At 44.8% G+C, this 15,811-nt stretch overlaps 1 protein-coding gene across 15 annotated transcripts in view; it reads right to left on the bottom strand.

The window, feature by feature from the left end:
- The window catches only part of DOCK9 (dedicator of cytokinesis 9), a 256,309-nt gene that overhangs the window by 19,919 nt on the left and 220,579 nt on the right, over positions 1-15,811 (bottom strand). For all 15 annotated transcript variants that reach the window (XM_074378467.1, XM_074378465.1, XM_074378460.1 and 12 more), the window contains 6 exons: positions 10,270-10,407; positions 9,961-10,143; positions 8,318-8,431; positions 7,983-8,198; positions 6,422-6,479; positions 4,077-4,183 (listed from right to left, as the gene is read on the bottom strand). In XM_074378467.1, the coding sequence (XP_074234568.1) occupies positions 4,077-4,183; positions 6,422-6,479; positions 7,983-8,198; positions 8,318-8,431; positions 9,961-10,143; positions 10,270-10,407 (816 nt within the window). The remainder of the gene's footprint in view (positions 1-4,076; positions 4,184-6,421; positions 6,480-7,982; positions 8,199-8,317; positions 8,432-9,960; positions 10,144-10,269; positions 10,408-15,811) is intronic.

Genomic DNA, 15,811 nt, shown 5'->3' on the forward strand with positions numbered 1-15,811 from the left:
AGATAAGTTTCATGGCCATGCTCTCTACTAATATCGTTTTGGAGAAACATAAAAGGAAAGATATGTTACATAACTTTTATGGTCCTGAGAGCATGCTCGGTCAAGGAAAAGTGGATGCTTGACGACTACAGGGTTACTGACAATCACCAAGCTTGGATAAGATGTAAACAGACAAATCCTAGAATGTGTTCTGTTGAAAACTCTTTCTTAGCATGTTCTGTAGGTATAAATATTTTAGGTTTGTTACTGGCAGTAGTTTCTGAATAGACACCGTTTGGCTAATGTAAGTCAGAGACTTCTCTGGTCAATTTCACATATTCACTGTATGAACCGTGACAGTTGTTTTTCTAGGAGACAATAGGTAAGTGGGCCACATACAGTGATCCTCATTGTTTTATGATCTCAGGTCAACGCGAACACTGAATTTGTGAATGCTGAGCCACCCCTCCAAGGGGAAATACAGGCTTAGGTTCCAGAAAACCTCTGGTTACAAAATTTTTGACAACTGATGAGTATATAACCTTGCTTTATGTGTGTCTGTGTTTAAGGACACCTGATTTAAGTACATATTGTTGATTCATTAACATTGAATTCATGACCCAGAGCACTGTAACTCCTGCCTGAATGAACCTTATCTAGCAAGTATGTGCTCTGTGAGGCACATCACCACCTTCCTGTGCTCAGCACCTCAGCACCATACTTGGGGGCCAGAGAAGGACCCCTGTTCATAGCAGGAGCTGAAACAAGATGGCAGAGTGTTGCTGTTCAGCCTTAGCTGGGAATGTCTGGGTTCCAATTTTTTGCCACTCTATCCTGTCCCCAAAGGACAGGAAAAGTGCCTCAGTGGGTACTGACTTAGGGGTTACAGAGACATTTTAGCAACTGGGCAAATACTGAGGATGGACTGTGTTTTCCATTTCCCCGCTAGAGTCCCTCTTGCCCCATCCTCCCTTGCTCTGTGCTGTGGGGGCCGAGGCACCAGGACCACCGACCTGCATGCTAGACTCAGCTGTGGAGGCTCAGCAGGAGGCTGGCGGGTGGGAGGAGAGTGAAGGTGGGGGCTGCTCACTGCCTCCTCCCTGCCCAGGTGCCCGAATTGAGGCCCCCTGTCCAAAGCCCACAGGCCCAGGCAGGTGGGCACTCTGTATAGTTTCTCTCTCTCTCCTCCCTCAGCCCACAGGCTGAGGGGTGGCAACCCAGCTGTTACTAACCTCAAGGGTTCTGGAGTATTCCTCACTGGCTTTCCTAAACCCTGACCAAACTTCTCAAAATAGCCCCTATCTTAGACTTTCCTCCATTTCCCAAGTGTGCTATTTCCTTCTGACTGTATGGGATAATGAGGGGGGAATCTCAAAAACACACAAGCTGCATGGAATTTTGACACCATAGGGAACTCAGAGTCCTTCCATCTGCATCGGCTCCAATTCGTGAAACAAAATGCAAACAGGAATGGAATGTTTCTCTTTAATCAAAAGCAGCTCGGAGAGAGTCCGCTCTCAGATCCCGTCAGGGGAGATGGACTGCTACCAATAAAAACTCATCTGCGGCCTCCGGCCAGAAGAACTGTGCCTTTTTAGGTAGCGCCTTTAAAATCACGTGGGGAGAGCATCTTAGGCATTTAAATACATCTAGTAATGCAGATTAAAAGGGCAGTGCTTTTTTTTTTTTTTTTATTAAGCTCTTGTTCTACACCTATTCCTGTCAGCTTTCCCCAAAAGTCCTCTGGCAGAAATATGTGACTTTCTCATTTTTTGAAACATCTTGAGAGCTAAAGCAAAAACTGTACGTGGCAATTTCTATTTTCGTGGCTTCTGGAACACATTATTTTTGGCTAGTTTCCATTTTTATGTGCAGGGCTTACTTGAGACTTTACAGCCCCGTGTCACATCCTAATCATTACATATCGCCATGTACTCTGGACCTTGTTAAAGATTTACCCCCTTTACGTTTCAAGGACAGGGTGGAAAATCCATACTCTGAAAATAACTGATAAAGTTATCCCTGTCACATGTTCAGTTATCACTCAGAGTGGATGCCATTCACACATTTCCCTAATCAAGTCCGCCCTTGCTGGCAAGGGCTCGTTCCCTGGACTGTCCAGACGATTCCAGCTATTACTCAATCTGATGAGGAAACCTGAATTTCACGTTATCAGCCGTGAGGACAGGGTACAAGCACTGTTTACTTCCAAATCCTGAGTCATCCTTGCCATCACTGCTTTCCTTGTCTAAACAAAGCGCTGTACTCCGGGGGACTAAATGGGCAGTGAGGGGACAAGGGTGGTTTCTCCAAGGGGACAATGTGTTCAAGCCTCTTCTCAGGGAAGAACCCTGTCAAAACACTCTTTGAAGTGAGGAGTTCAAATCCACGAGCATGTGAGCCCTTCTGCCTGAGGAACAGGCTCATGCTTCAGAATAAAAGATAAAATCACCACTGGTCCAGGCATTTCAAGGTGGAGAGACAGCTGAACTGTTAATACCATGTGATAACCAATTGTTTTTTTTTCCCTTTCCTTCAGGATACTTATTTTTGTTAAAATTATTTTAACATATAAGTATAAAAATCACTCAATATATTATCCTCCTTTCTCATGTTTGGTTTTTAATTTAGAGGGTTGTTTGAGACTAGACAGTTTTTGGACAGTGGTTCTTAAACCTTTGGGTCTGAAGATCTCTATATATCATAAAAATTGAGAATTCTTTTAAAATAGCTGAGAACTTTTATGCACATGTGTGTTATCTCTCAATATTTACAGTATTAGGAATGGAAACTGAAAAAATGTAAGAAGATTTATTTATTAATTTAATTAAGCTAACCATAATAAACATATTATGTGTACCCAAAAATAACATTTTTAATGAAAAAATAGCATTAAAAAATTAAGGAGAAGAGTGGCATTTTTGCAACTCTTATGTCTGACTTTGTAGGAGACTCCTGTATTCCTGTCTCTGCTTCCACATTCAATCTCCTCATGATGCCCCTTCGGATGATGTATACAAAGAAAATGCAGCCTCACATAGATACTGAATTTGAAAAGTGAGGACTTCAAAGACTCCCTGCAAGGGTCTCAGGGACCCCAGGAGTTCCAGAACTTTGAGAACTGCTGATTCCTCATCAATGTCACCGAGTATGTTTGTTCCCAGGCACTGCTTACTGGCATGAACGTGACTACAGTCGTAATAGTAACTGTAGGAACTTGACATCATAAAAACAAGCATGACAGGCAGAAGATAGTGATTCCTTTCTCTGTTCTTTCTCTGCACATGAAGAAACAGAGAACTTTATTTTTCCTTAAAAGATGGGCAGGATTAAAAAGCTTTCCTTTGACTGTTCCATGTTGCTCTGAGTTGAGGGGAGGTGGGAACACATGACAAAGAGATATTCGTGGAATAGGAAATTCCAGGAACCCATGCAGAAAACTGGCATTTGTTCAAATTCCTAGCTTGATTTCAAAACTCCCCAGTTACAGTTAAGTGGTCACAAGGTGATCCAGTTTTGGCAAGAAACTTGCAGAAATTGCTGCAATGATCTAAAGTCAAACTTTCTGGTCTCTCTTGGGGGTAGGATAGTGTGGTCTTATCTGCTTATGGTAGACCCCGGGCGATGGCACTCAAGTGGAGGCAGGAACCAGGCCCTGCACAGGGGCTGCTCTGCCCTCAGCCCAGTCTGGCCTCTCAAGGATTTGACTGTTTGGGGACTCTGGAGAGGTGTCTCGTGTTGGAGACACCGACTGTAAAGACAGATTAAAACAGCAATAAAACTCATGAACCGGAGAAATTAATTGCTGGAAAGAATGAGAAACTATGGTCAAAATACCAGACCTTTGACCACCAGTGGTCAAGCTCTAAGCCTTACTCACTATTAATTAACTCCTCCAACTCTCTCTCCAGAGAAAAGGAGGAGTTCCTAGAAAAGGGAATGGCAGAAGCTTTCACTGTTCTGTTTCAGCATTCCGGAGAATTCGTTATCTCGGAGCGGAGTGTGTCCACAGCGGCCGCAGAGAGAAAGCCCTCACTCAGTGCACTGGCGGGCGGATAGCAGCACTCAAGACCCACGGGCCTCTGGGCAGCACTCACCTCGTTGAAGTGGACGTCCTGCATACCGACGTCCTCCATCATGGAGGCCTCTTCATCGATGTTCGGGGTGATCACCCTGAAGGCTGAGCATCCCTGTCTGAACATGCCTAGAATTGAGAGAGCAGGGGAAAGAGCTGCAGTTACTAACCTGAAAGTGGACGACCCCTGAGGGCGCTTCCTGCGCTGTGTGCTTTCGGAGTAAATGGGATCCCTGATTCTGAAATCTTCCGTGTCCCAGGCCAGCATTCCTACAGGGAGCTTGGGGGCCACTGGGCTCTTTTCTTCATTCGCTTCCTCATATTTACCCTTCACCTTCCTCAATTTGTTTCTGTCTGAACCCTTTCGATTTTTCACCCACCTTTATTAAAATGTATGCAATCTTCAAATAAACTAAAATAGGTACTGAATCAGATGAACAGCAAATAACAACAGTCTGATTTGGAAGGACGACCCACGCTCAGACACCAAGAAAAATAAAGAAGCCAAAGCCAATCAAAGAGGGAGACAAACTCAAACACGACTGTTTCCTTCCAGCTGTCATCCCACCCACTCTGGCTGGGGTTATCCTGGAACTCGGCTTAGACCTTGCCCTTCTCCTGTGGGAAGCAGTCCACCAAGATGGAACTCGGCAGCCGTGAGCTGACAGGCTACCTGAGGGGCAAGGAGAGGCCTCTGCTCCCACAGCTGAAGGGCAGCGTGCACACCTCGGGGTGGAGGCACTCTGATCCTCTGGGGAAGTGGTGGGGGTTGGAACTGGCATAAATACCCGGCATAAGGACAAACCCCTTAAGCAACAGTGGCCCACTGGGGACCTTGACTCATCCTGGAGTCACCGGGAAGAGTTTTATGTCAGACAATGTCAGCTGAGTAAAAACGATCAAGTGAAGAAGGATCTGAAAAGTCTTCCTACTCTACTGTGGTCGCTGTTTACAGCAAAGCGAAACAAAACAGAAGTCAAAACTTGAATTGAGACCTCCCATGTTGCGGGGGAAAGAGGAACACAGGGTGTTTTGAAATCAAGTCTTGAAAGAGTAGGTCATAGATTCAGAGATGTTCCCGCTGCATACAGGGAAGGCTTCCATGCCATTCATGAATTGGGTCGCATCTCTGCCACTGTCCTACTTCAGCCTTGGTCTTTTTTACAGACAGATTCCGCTGTGAAAAGCAGTGGGCGCTTGAGGATACGTGTGTGAACAAAAAGCAAGATGATAAAAGCCAGCTACTCATGTTTCTGGCTACAGAGTACATTGCAATACACAGCTCAGCTCTGGTGGAACAGCTACGGTGGTGGCCCAAGTGCTGTCTTCTCCTTGCCCACAAGGACAGGCTGCACCAAACCAGAGAAGGGAGGAAAAAGAGGGAGGGCCACGTCCATCCAAGTGGGTGAGAGAGGAAACCCCTACACCTCTGAGCGTTGCACGGACGGGGCTGCTGGAGCTCTGGGACCCCCCTCGGCTTAGGCCGCCCAGCACCTCCTCTGGCTGGTGCGGTGGCTCCGGCTGGAGGGACACATCTGCTTCTAAACACGAGATGTTCTACCTGACAAAAGGTCTCATGCTGGGAGGAGAGAATGTGGAGCCCTTCCTTGATTTCTTTCTCTGATGTACGACAAGCCTAACTCCCTTAAATTCCATTCCAAAAAGCCAGCTGTGCCAGGAAGATAGAAATTCCCAGGCCTTGCCATCTGTGACTTTACGTTTCCTCACGTTGTGAAGGTCCTCCTTGTTACTAGAGTGGGTGCTGCCCGGCTCCACACACATGCACACAAAACCAGCTTTTCTAAAACACCATGTTCTCGATTCTGAAGTGTTAACTGGTATTTAATCAGAGGAACCGGCAGAGGACTCGTGGCCTGCTAATGTGGGAATAAATGCTCACTCCTGCCCGCTCCTTCCACGGGGACGCAAGGTTTCCGGGCAGCAGGCTGCCTGCTTACACAACAAAGCCAACTGGGCTGTGCTCCAGAAAATATTGTCTGATGACCTCCTGTTACAGCTGCCTTTTGATTGATAAACACTTCAAGTGGGAACGATCTTAAGGGAAAATTAAGTCTTTTCAGCTTGAGATTGGCCAGTCAGAGGCTCCCAGATGCAAAGCTCATTAACTAGTTTTTGCAGGACGGGTTATTAGTAAGAGCTTACATGACAACATGCCATCTACTTCTGTTCTGCATTTCAGCAGTTCCTACTGAGTCAAGCAAATATCATGCTAGCAAACAAAACAATGAATATAGTGTGTGCACACACACATCCCTCACCTCCAAATCCTTCCGAATGGCTCTCACTCATCTTTGCTGCTTTGTACAATTTTATATTTACTTCACAAAACAAAGGAATATTCCTTACCTTTCCGTGTGAGATATTCTGCCACCAGGGCTGTGACATGGACATAGCACATTGCTGCCTACAATGAAAGACACAGGCTTCAGAATCACCATTTATAAAGCACGTCACAATGCTCACAGACAGAAATCCAAAGACTACGTGGACTTAGATGAGATCTCAAGGGATCAACTAGTGTTTCTAATGACTGACATTTTGCCTTTTGAAAAAAGTGGAACAATTCACATAAACTGAAATTCTGAAACTGCAAATTGAGACGAATAGCAGTAAATTTGCTAAGGCTTGTTTCTATTTAAAATTATTAAATTTTACTGTAAAAGATTTTTCAAAAGCGTTTTTTCTTACTATAGCTAAAATTTCAGCATCATTTCTCTCAAAGGGAAAAGAGGAGCATTTGAAGAAAAGGCACATGCATTCCTAGATTCTGAGAGAAATGCTCACATTGCAGAGGTTAATATGTTTTTCTCTCGAACTGAAAAAAAAAGATGAAGTGACTTTTTCAAAAAAAGAATTCTCAATGAAAATTACAATTTGGTGTTAAACATTATAGACACCTTAAAATGAAACAAAAAATAAAAATAAGCTCTTTTCACCAAGTTGCCATGGTTTATAAAATATCAAAGGTAGCTGTTGGAAATGAACCCAATGTAAGGTTCCAATATCTGATCCCTGTTTTTGTCAGAATGATAGAAAAATTACTACCACTAATAGTATGTAATTCATCTTTATTATGTCTAATGTATATTTTAGATTAAACTTATGGTCAAATGGAATGCACTTTGCATAATCAATAGGTAAAAATAGTTACATAAATTTTTCAGATGTGGAACATAATTGTACTGATGTAGGCAATTTGAGAGGTTTAAAGGTAAAAGCACGCTTCCTTGGTAACACTGTTGATCACACCTCCATGTCTTGGGCATGGACCCCGGACATGGACCCCGTGGCCATCAGCCCATCCTGGGAGCAAGAAAAGAACCTGCCGTACTGCCCATTGGTTCCCTTAACTTCTCGTTTTTCAGATGCGTCACTGAGACCCTCTGTGGCTCGCTGTCCCAGAGTCAAGGAACGTCAGATCTGGGATTCAGTCTGTCTCTGGAGCCCACACCCCCAGCTCCGCCCGGACATGGCTACTTTCCCTATCACATGCCCAGATGGAAACAGACTGTCTCAAAGAGGAAGAAAAAGCCACACCCTGTCATGACTTTAATAGTAGGAAAATCTAATTTGATCATAACATAGCTGCATTTTAGCTCTAGAGAGGGGTTTTGATGCAGAAGCTGAGCGCACCTGCATCAGCACGCACCTAGCTGAGCATGGCCGTTTTCTAAGAGCTTTCCAACAATGCGTGTTTGGGACAGAGACAGCCCCTGACAATGCTGTAAGCTGTGAAAATGCTTAGACGACAATGAAGCAGCCCGGAGCCCAACACTGTTCAAATACTACGTATTTTTAACCATCTGCTCTGAATTACTGAGCAATTTTTCTCAAAACTGGCTTCTTTCAGTGAAGGGGGCATAACTAGCTTTCTCAAAAACTGGGATGGAGAGGGCTGCAGGGCTACCTCGGAGAGATCGCCGTTTTTGACGTGGATCCTGGCCATGCTGTCCAGCCACGTCTTCCGGAGCTCGGGAGTGCTGGCGTAGGACTTGGCCAGGCTGTACTGGAGGTCCACCAGCATCTCGGGGTCGTTCTCGTGCTCCTTCATCTGGGCCGTGGCCATCAGCACTGTGCGGATCCTCTTGGTCAAGTCCTTCACGTCCGAGGAGAAGGTGGTGTGCTGCAACGAGGGTGGAAGAGGGGCCGGGGCTTTCAGCTGCGCCCTGTCCGTCTGTAGTTGTAGCAAATGACAAGGTAGTGTCTCAGGGGTAACAAACAGAACGGGACTGGGCCACCCACCTTGATGAGCCTGTCACTGTTGGCGCAGTTGTTGATGATAGACAAGGACTGCTGGAATCTGGTTCCCCCGATGCCGACGACGTCTGCTATCAGCTGGCTGACAGAAATGATAACCTAGGGACACAAACGTGAGCAAGTCAATTCACCTTTGGGGAATGCTCCAGCTCGACTCCTGCCTTGGGTTAGGATGTGCATGAGGATGGGGTGGCAGGGAGTCTGTGAGCAGGGATCACGCCAGTGTGGGAAATGTCTGAGCCATCTTTTCCCCACTTCCAAGAATTATTCCAGAAGGTGACTCTGCTATTCTTGAGTCTTTTGTTTGCACAGCAAAGTGCTAATCAGGAGAGTGTAGAGGAATGAGAATCAGATAAGCCCAAATCACTTGGAGGGTTACTTACCTACCACTTTCTCTAGTAAAAAGTGAGACCTTATTATTTATCTCTGTGGTTTCTGGCTTGAACCTATATGTACTTAACATTCAATAAGCAGACTATCCTTTGCATTTTTTATTAAAACATATGCATATTAACTACGCATGGGGAACCTGTCTTTTTGGGGGTCTATAAATACCAACGTCTTTACCCAGTTACTCAAACTAAACTCTGGACCACCCCCCCGGCCTCTTCCTTCACCACACCCAGGTACAGTCAATCACTAAGTATTGTCAACTCAACCTCCTCTTCCTTCTAACCTCACCATACCTGACCCAGGACACGATTCTCTCTGGTCTAGATTTGACCACAGTTTCCCCAAGGTCTCTGTGGTCTCGAAGGTCTTGAATTTCTGATCTATTTTCAGAACTGGAATCCAGGCAATCTCCCCAAACATGCAACGATGCCTCCTCAACTTGTTCTCACCCATACTCTCAACTCCACTAGGAAAACCTTCTCCACTTCCCTGGATGGGCCCTTCCCCATGGTACATCCTGGCCTGGACCATGCTCACTCTCCAACCCCTGTTCACCCTTCACATCCTCTGGGAAGCGCCCTGGTCCCCTCCCTGGTACACTCAAGCTCCTCTGTTCTGGCCCTGGGTACGTGGAACAAGGTCTATCTGTCCTCCAGCAGATGACACTCCATGAGGGCCGGAAAAGGGTCCTTGTTTGTTCATGGTTGTATCCATGAATCCTTGCATGCAGTTTGTAAAAAACAAATACTTGTTTTAAAAAAGGCGTAAGTACAGAGATGGAGAAGGCATTCCTCTATGTGTTTGTACAAAAATACGTAAGAATTTTCAGTATTTGGCATGGTTCGCAGAGAATCTGGGACACTTTCACTCTGGAGAGATGGCAGGTGTGTCAGCAGATGGAGGACAGAACAGAACCACTTTGGGTGTTTTTTGTCTTACCTAAGATGTTCACTGTGAGGCATCCGCACGTAGGGTCTACATGGAATTCAATGGAATTTCAGGCAGTCCAATATTGATTCAGTATTTAAACGTCAATTTACCGATAGAAACACATTCTGGGCCCAAATCTTACAATGTGGAGGAAGAAATAAACCAGTAAACCACTAAACGTTACTTCTGAGTTCTCCATCTCGAGGCCAGACTGTGTCATACTTATGCTGAGGTAACTCAAAGTTTTCCCAGTCAAACAGGATTCCACAGAGCACACCTGTGCTGGAAAGGTGATGCGCACGTACCTGCAAATGTGTCCGGACGAAGGACTTCTTCCCCGTGTAGTCAAAGTTGTTCCTCATGAGGAAGTACAGCAGCTGGGAGGCCTCGGTCCGGATGGAGCTCAGCTTGGAGTTACAGCACTTGAGAACCTCATAGCACAGCGAGGCACACATGTCCGCCCGCCCCTCGTAGAACGTCGAGGGGAACTAGAAGGAACACGGGAGAGCAAAGGAGCCCCAGGAGGGTCAGCGCGTCTTCAACTCCAGGGGCCCCGCAGAGGAAAATGCGTGGCCATCAATGGTGGTCACCCCTCCCCCAGTGAAACAACGTACCTTGTAAATTAATGACCTTAAGGCAGTGAAGACGTTTTTTAAAGCCGTTTCAGACTGATGTTTTTGAAGAAAACACAGGTAGACGTCAAAAACTTTTTTCATGAGCGGGTTATGTCCGTGGTCAGCCAGGAGCTGGTTCTTAAAACACACAAGACAAGTCATTTAGTGAGACACACCAGACACCAGTAATAGGTTTCATTCAACTCTCAGCCTCAAAGGTTAAATTTTCCAGGTACTAAGACGGCGTATAATTTAAACAACCTTGCCATGAACCCTCCAGGAAAGTGGAGAAGTCTCTTGTAGTACGAATGAGCTTATCAATAAATTTACGCTTTGGAGAGTTTACTTCTTCCTATTAAGGGAGGGACTACTTACAAAACTTCCCAGTAAACTGTAGTATGGTTTAAAGGACCACTGTTCCTCAGTACTGACTGGCCTTCTATCTATTTATTCATTTTTACTATTGCCAGCAACTGATACAGAGGTAATATTTATGACATCTTAACTGTGAAAAAGGAGTGCCATTACATTAGTTTCCAGCTAATTAACGGGCTGGGAAGAATACTGAAGTGAGGTGTATGAAACAGGTCCTCTACAAATGAGGGCTGTGTCTTTTTCCCAGGCTTCTTGGGCACTGTGTTCAGCCATGAATAGCCAGACAGTCTGGTGAGGGGGAAAACTTCCGCACAGGCTCTGCTCAGGCACCCTTTCTCATGGGCACAGATTTGCACAGGTCAACTGGGTCTCGTCATCCTCATCTGTGTAACAGCGAGCCTAAAACAGAGCTTGCCAGCAACTGGAAGACTCGAGGTCAAGGAGAGGGAGCTGAGACGCCTACGCTGATCTAGCTCAGTTAAGTGGTAGCCAGCAGGATTTTAACACATCATGGATTTCACTTGACAAAACAAGACGAGAAGGCCACCGTTCATTACTTCTCCTTGTTCTTCAAGATTTCCTCACACCAGCAGCAAATTCGCACTGCTTAAACATCGAGTAAACCTGGCTGATTAAAACTCCCAGAGATGCTGAACACGCGTGGTGGGTAGAGGTGTCCCCAGCTAGAGGCCAGCACGTAGCCACTGTGTCTAACGTGGTTGACTGGAGGCCTGCATCTTTAAAAACAGGCTCGTGGGAACAAAAGTGTGTGTTTGGGAGAATGGATGCATTCTGCACAGGCAGGCAAAAATGACTCCCATAAAAAAATGTCCAGAGGCCAGTACCTCAAATCAGTCTTAAAAGTTAGCTAAATGAACAAAGAGAACTTACGTCCACCAAATAGTTCTGTTGCATAGCAAATTATGGCTGAAGTAATAGTTTCAAGATTTACCTCATCTTATTGTTGGAGAAAAATTTTTTACTCAAGGAATAAGTCTTGTTTTTTAGGACCAGTGATTCACAGGTGTATTCACGGCTGGTCGGACACCTGGCATTCACAGTGATCTTTAGATCATGAAATACTGAGGTACAGTAGTGAATTCCATTATGTGAAAGAAAAGCAACTTAATGAGCAGAAAATATGACTTAATTAACTGAATAGGATATAATTCTCAACCATGAGCAGCTGTTCACCAACTGGAAAAATAGAGGCTGTTTCCAGTGTTTGGGGAACTGCTTACATGGTTTGCTGTCTGTGATCACTGCTTTTCCCAGGAGCTACAGTCCTTCCTAATTATGGCTGGATTAAGGTTTGGGGGAATCTGAATACGTGCTTTTATCTTCTCAGGACTCTTTGCTGTAGACACCCAGGAGAGATGGTTCACATAAAAATTGCTTTGCACCTGAACTGGCCCTTCTCCAAGTTCTTACCACTGGCATTAAATCTTCCTTCCTTTCACTCTTTTTTGGTTAAGGTTTTTGCTTCCCATTTTCAAGATTTAGTCTTCTTGGGTTCTGACCACAAAATTTGATGAAGAATGGAGTAAAAATGCACACAAAGATGCAACCCCTCATTTAAAGGGGGAAAGGACCTTTCATCTTGGACACATCCCAGTTTACCAGCTGCCTCCCTTACTTTCCAGTCAATTTTCTTCTCTCTCTCTGTGCGCCTCTCTCTTTCTCATTAGAAAGTAATACACACTAAACTAAATATCTGAACATTCAGGAAGTCCCAGAGCAGGATGGAAAGCAAAAGAAAAACCACCTTCACTTTTCCAGTCATACATAACCACAGGTAACAGCAGAGTATCTCTTTCCACTTTTATATCCCTGTAGACTTTTACTGAGGATGGGAGAATTTCATTCGGGAAATTAAATGAGATGTTAGAATAACACAAAAGGCACGACTTATTTCTAGCCATAAGGTGGAGAATAGGTTATAAGTAATTCTCAGGAACTGTCTGATGTGGATTCAAGTTTGACTGTCGTCACACAGCTTCCGAAGGGAAGCGGGCCTTTCAGAGAGTCAACACATGGAATCAGTCATTTCCAAAGAGACAGGAACAGGAGAAAAACAAACTTAAACTCAGGTGCCAAAATGAGGTATCTGGAACCATGTTATTTAAGACAACTACATCCTTCTTAGGCATATGGCATTTATTTATATTTAGACATTGATTATAAAATAACTTTAAAAATTGAGTTTTAGAGAAGAGCTGTTTTAGCTGCAGAGGCTCACCACCACCAAGACCACCCAGACTTCATGTGTGTCTGCAGACCAGGCTCATGGCTGTGTAAACTGGACCACAGACTCCCTAGCAAGACCCCCATGATCCGAGGGCTCTGCGTCCTGTGGTTCATGTTGCTCTTTATTCCCATGGACTGGTCCTCATTGTGCAGTTCAAATCAAGAAATGGCTCTACATGAATTACTTAAAATACACTTTTGGATTAAAATTTTGAGCTCATTAAAAATATTACCAACCATTTACAGGTCACCAGCCAGTTGGGACTGTACTAACAGACATTTAAAATGGCCAAAGAATTGTATTTTTCTGCATGTAACTACCTTGGTTTACAGAACACCCCTTTGATGTATGAAATAACCTATATGAAAGTGCCCCCCCACCCAGCACCAGCATCTGGTAAGTGTGTGATAATTTTCTTCTTTTTTTCTGTATGAGAGATCATTCAACTACCTTGGTATTCACCCAGCTCAGCCCCTCCCCCTACACACACACACACACACACACACACACACACACACACACCCGACTTAGTGGAGAACAAGGGATTTGATAGGCCAGGTATGCAGTGATCTTGGGCAAATCTCCTAGCCTGTCTCAGCCTCAATCTCCTCATCTGTAAACTGGGGGTAAGAAGACCTATGGGCCAGGCTGTGAAGACTGATGCTTGAGGCACAGAAGGCACTCATTAAACAGCAGGAAGCTAATATAATAATAAACCAGAATCAGGGCTTAAATCTTTTCAAACATTTCCTCTCATTAAGAATGTGATTTCTTGATGGCCTTTGGCAATGTATTAGATGCGGTCAATTAAGAGACTCAGTAACGATGGGGCTACATTTGTGGAAGATGATTTTTCTGCAAACAGTTATGTCAGCTAATCCCATGTAATAATTTAATTTTTCTGATATGCTCCAATTGATGCCTCAGCTGAGTAAATATTTGCAAAGGGAGATCCTCGTGGCTGCTGTGCAGTGGGCCCCTTGGACCTGTGAATCCAGGCTAGGGAAGCCTACAGCTTGGCATGACATCCCTCAATGCCATAACATCTGCCCATCTTCACACTTTAAATGGGGCAGGGGTAGGGATGCTGAGCTTTAAACATCAAAGATTTTTGCACACAGGCATACAGACCTTGACAGAGATCACCTCAGCTCTGAAACTCAATCTTCCCTGTGGGTGTCAGGAATCAGACACCTTACCATAGGACCAGAAAGGCATGAACATAGGGGAAAGTGCTTACTGCTAAACTAGAATCAACATCTGAGCTCCTATGTCAGCCAGACACAGGGTAGATGTTTTCGGACACTTCAGTAACAATCCATTATACAGTAGGCATAATTGCTATGTTCTAAGTAAGGAAATCAGGGCTTACAGACGACAAGCAGACCCGCCCAGGGCTTAACATCTGGCTAAGGGTGGAGCCGGGAGCTGAAGCCCACGGTGTTTCTGTACACATGGCTGCTCCCATGTGTCCTGGAGCCTGGCCTGTATAGTAGAGCGTTTGGCCCTTCCCAGGGTCATCTCCCTTTAAACTTACAGCAACCACAGGAGGCAGGTCCTATTTTTTCAATCTTACAGACGAGAAATCTCATCTTACAAATGAGAAATCTTAGGTCTGGAAACATGAAATGATTTTCCCAAAGATATTTATCCCACAAGTGTTACAATCAGTCTTCAGAGACCGACAGATGCTCGTCCTCTCTTGCATCAGAACCTGTTTGGTGGCCAGACACTGGAGATCTGGGAACCTTGACCAACACTCTTTTAATATGAAGCAATTCACTGGAGCCCGATTAAGACCCTCAGGCTGTGCAGTAAAGAAACTGTTGCTGCTCTCCTGGTGCCGCCGGATCACACCTGTGCTGCCCGGGCCCTCACCTGCCACTGTGCCAGGCCCGCACCTCTGTGCAGCCCCAGGGCTTCCTGCTCGTTTACATGCCAGGGCCCAGGCAGACAGCAGGTGACAGTGTCCCAGCTACTGTTCTGAACTTACAGTCGCACAGTCAGCACTGCTACAGGTGTAAGGGCAAATGCTCACATTAAACTGCCTATTTACATAAGAATTTTGAACTAAAAATCTCCAAAAGAAAACAGAAAGAAGTTTGAAATATGGTTCTAGCAGAGTGATTGTTCTCAGGCCCTACTGTTCACGTCTCACTTCCAGAGTCGATTCAGTTGGCCAGAGCCTAAGAACCTGCATTTCTAACAAGCTCCAAGGCCTGCAGCATCCTCCAGCCTGGGGACCGTAACTGAGGGCCACTAAGAGCAAGGCTCCTGTAACAGGACACTGCTGCCTCCTGACTCATCCTATTAGCACATGCATTTCCTCATCTCTCAACTGGGTTCCTACTTATGACATTTCCTGGGGACATGAGTGGCATGGTTGCTAAGAATGAAGGCAAATTATAATAAAGCAACAGGAAATGGGTCACCACTTTAAGTCTGTCTAATAAAGAAACATCCTTCATGAGAAGAGAAGATGAGGAAAGCACAGAACGATTTAGGGTGTTTCCTAAATACCCTTGCAAATAAACACACTGTTTCAGTATTCATTGGATATTAACTGGAAATGGAAGTAGTCATTGACAAAGAATGAGAAGGGTGGGGTTCCTAATGATGAGAGAGGCTGAAGAGACCATTTCAACTGACTTGAATATTACTAAAACCTAAAAATAAGGCCAATATTGTTTTTTACTCTTGATTCCTGAAATGCTCCTATCATTTAATTTAGTAACAGATCAAAAACAAAAAAAGTTAAAGGTGAATGTGTTTTTATGTATTGCTTCCTCTACCTATAAGCATCTAATTTTAACCGCTACCATGTTTGGATATGTTTAAAGATAGTAGAGGCAGAAATGCCCAATTAGGTGCCCATATTTATCACCATGGAGGGCACAGCAAAGCCACATTCCCCACAAA

This window comes from Camelus bactrianus, chromosome 14 (assembly GCF_048773025.1).
Source record: "Camelus bactrianus isolate YW-2024 breed Bactrian camel chromosome 14, ASM4877302v1, whole genome shotgun sequence".
NCBI lineage: Eukaryota > Metazoa > Chordata > Mammalia > Artiodactyla > Camelidae > Camelus > Camelus bactrianus.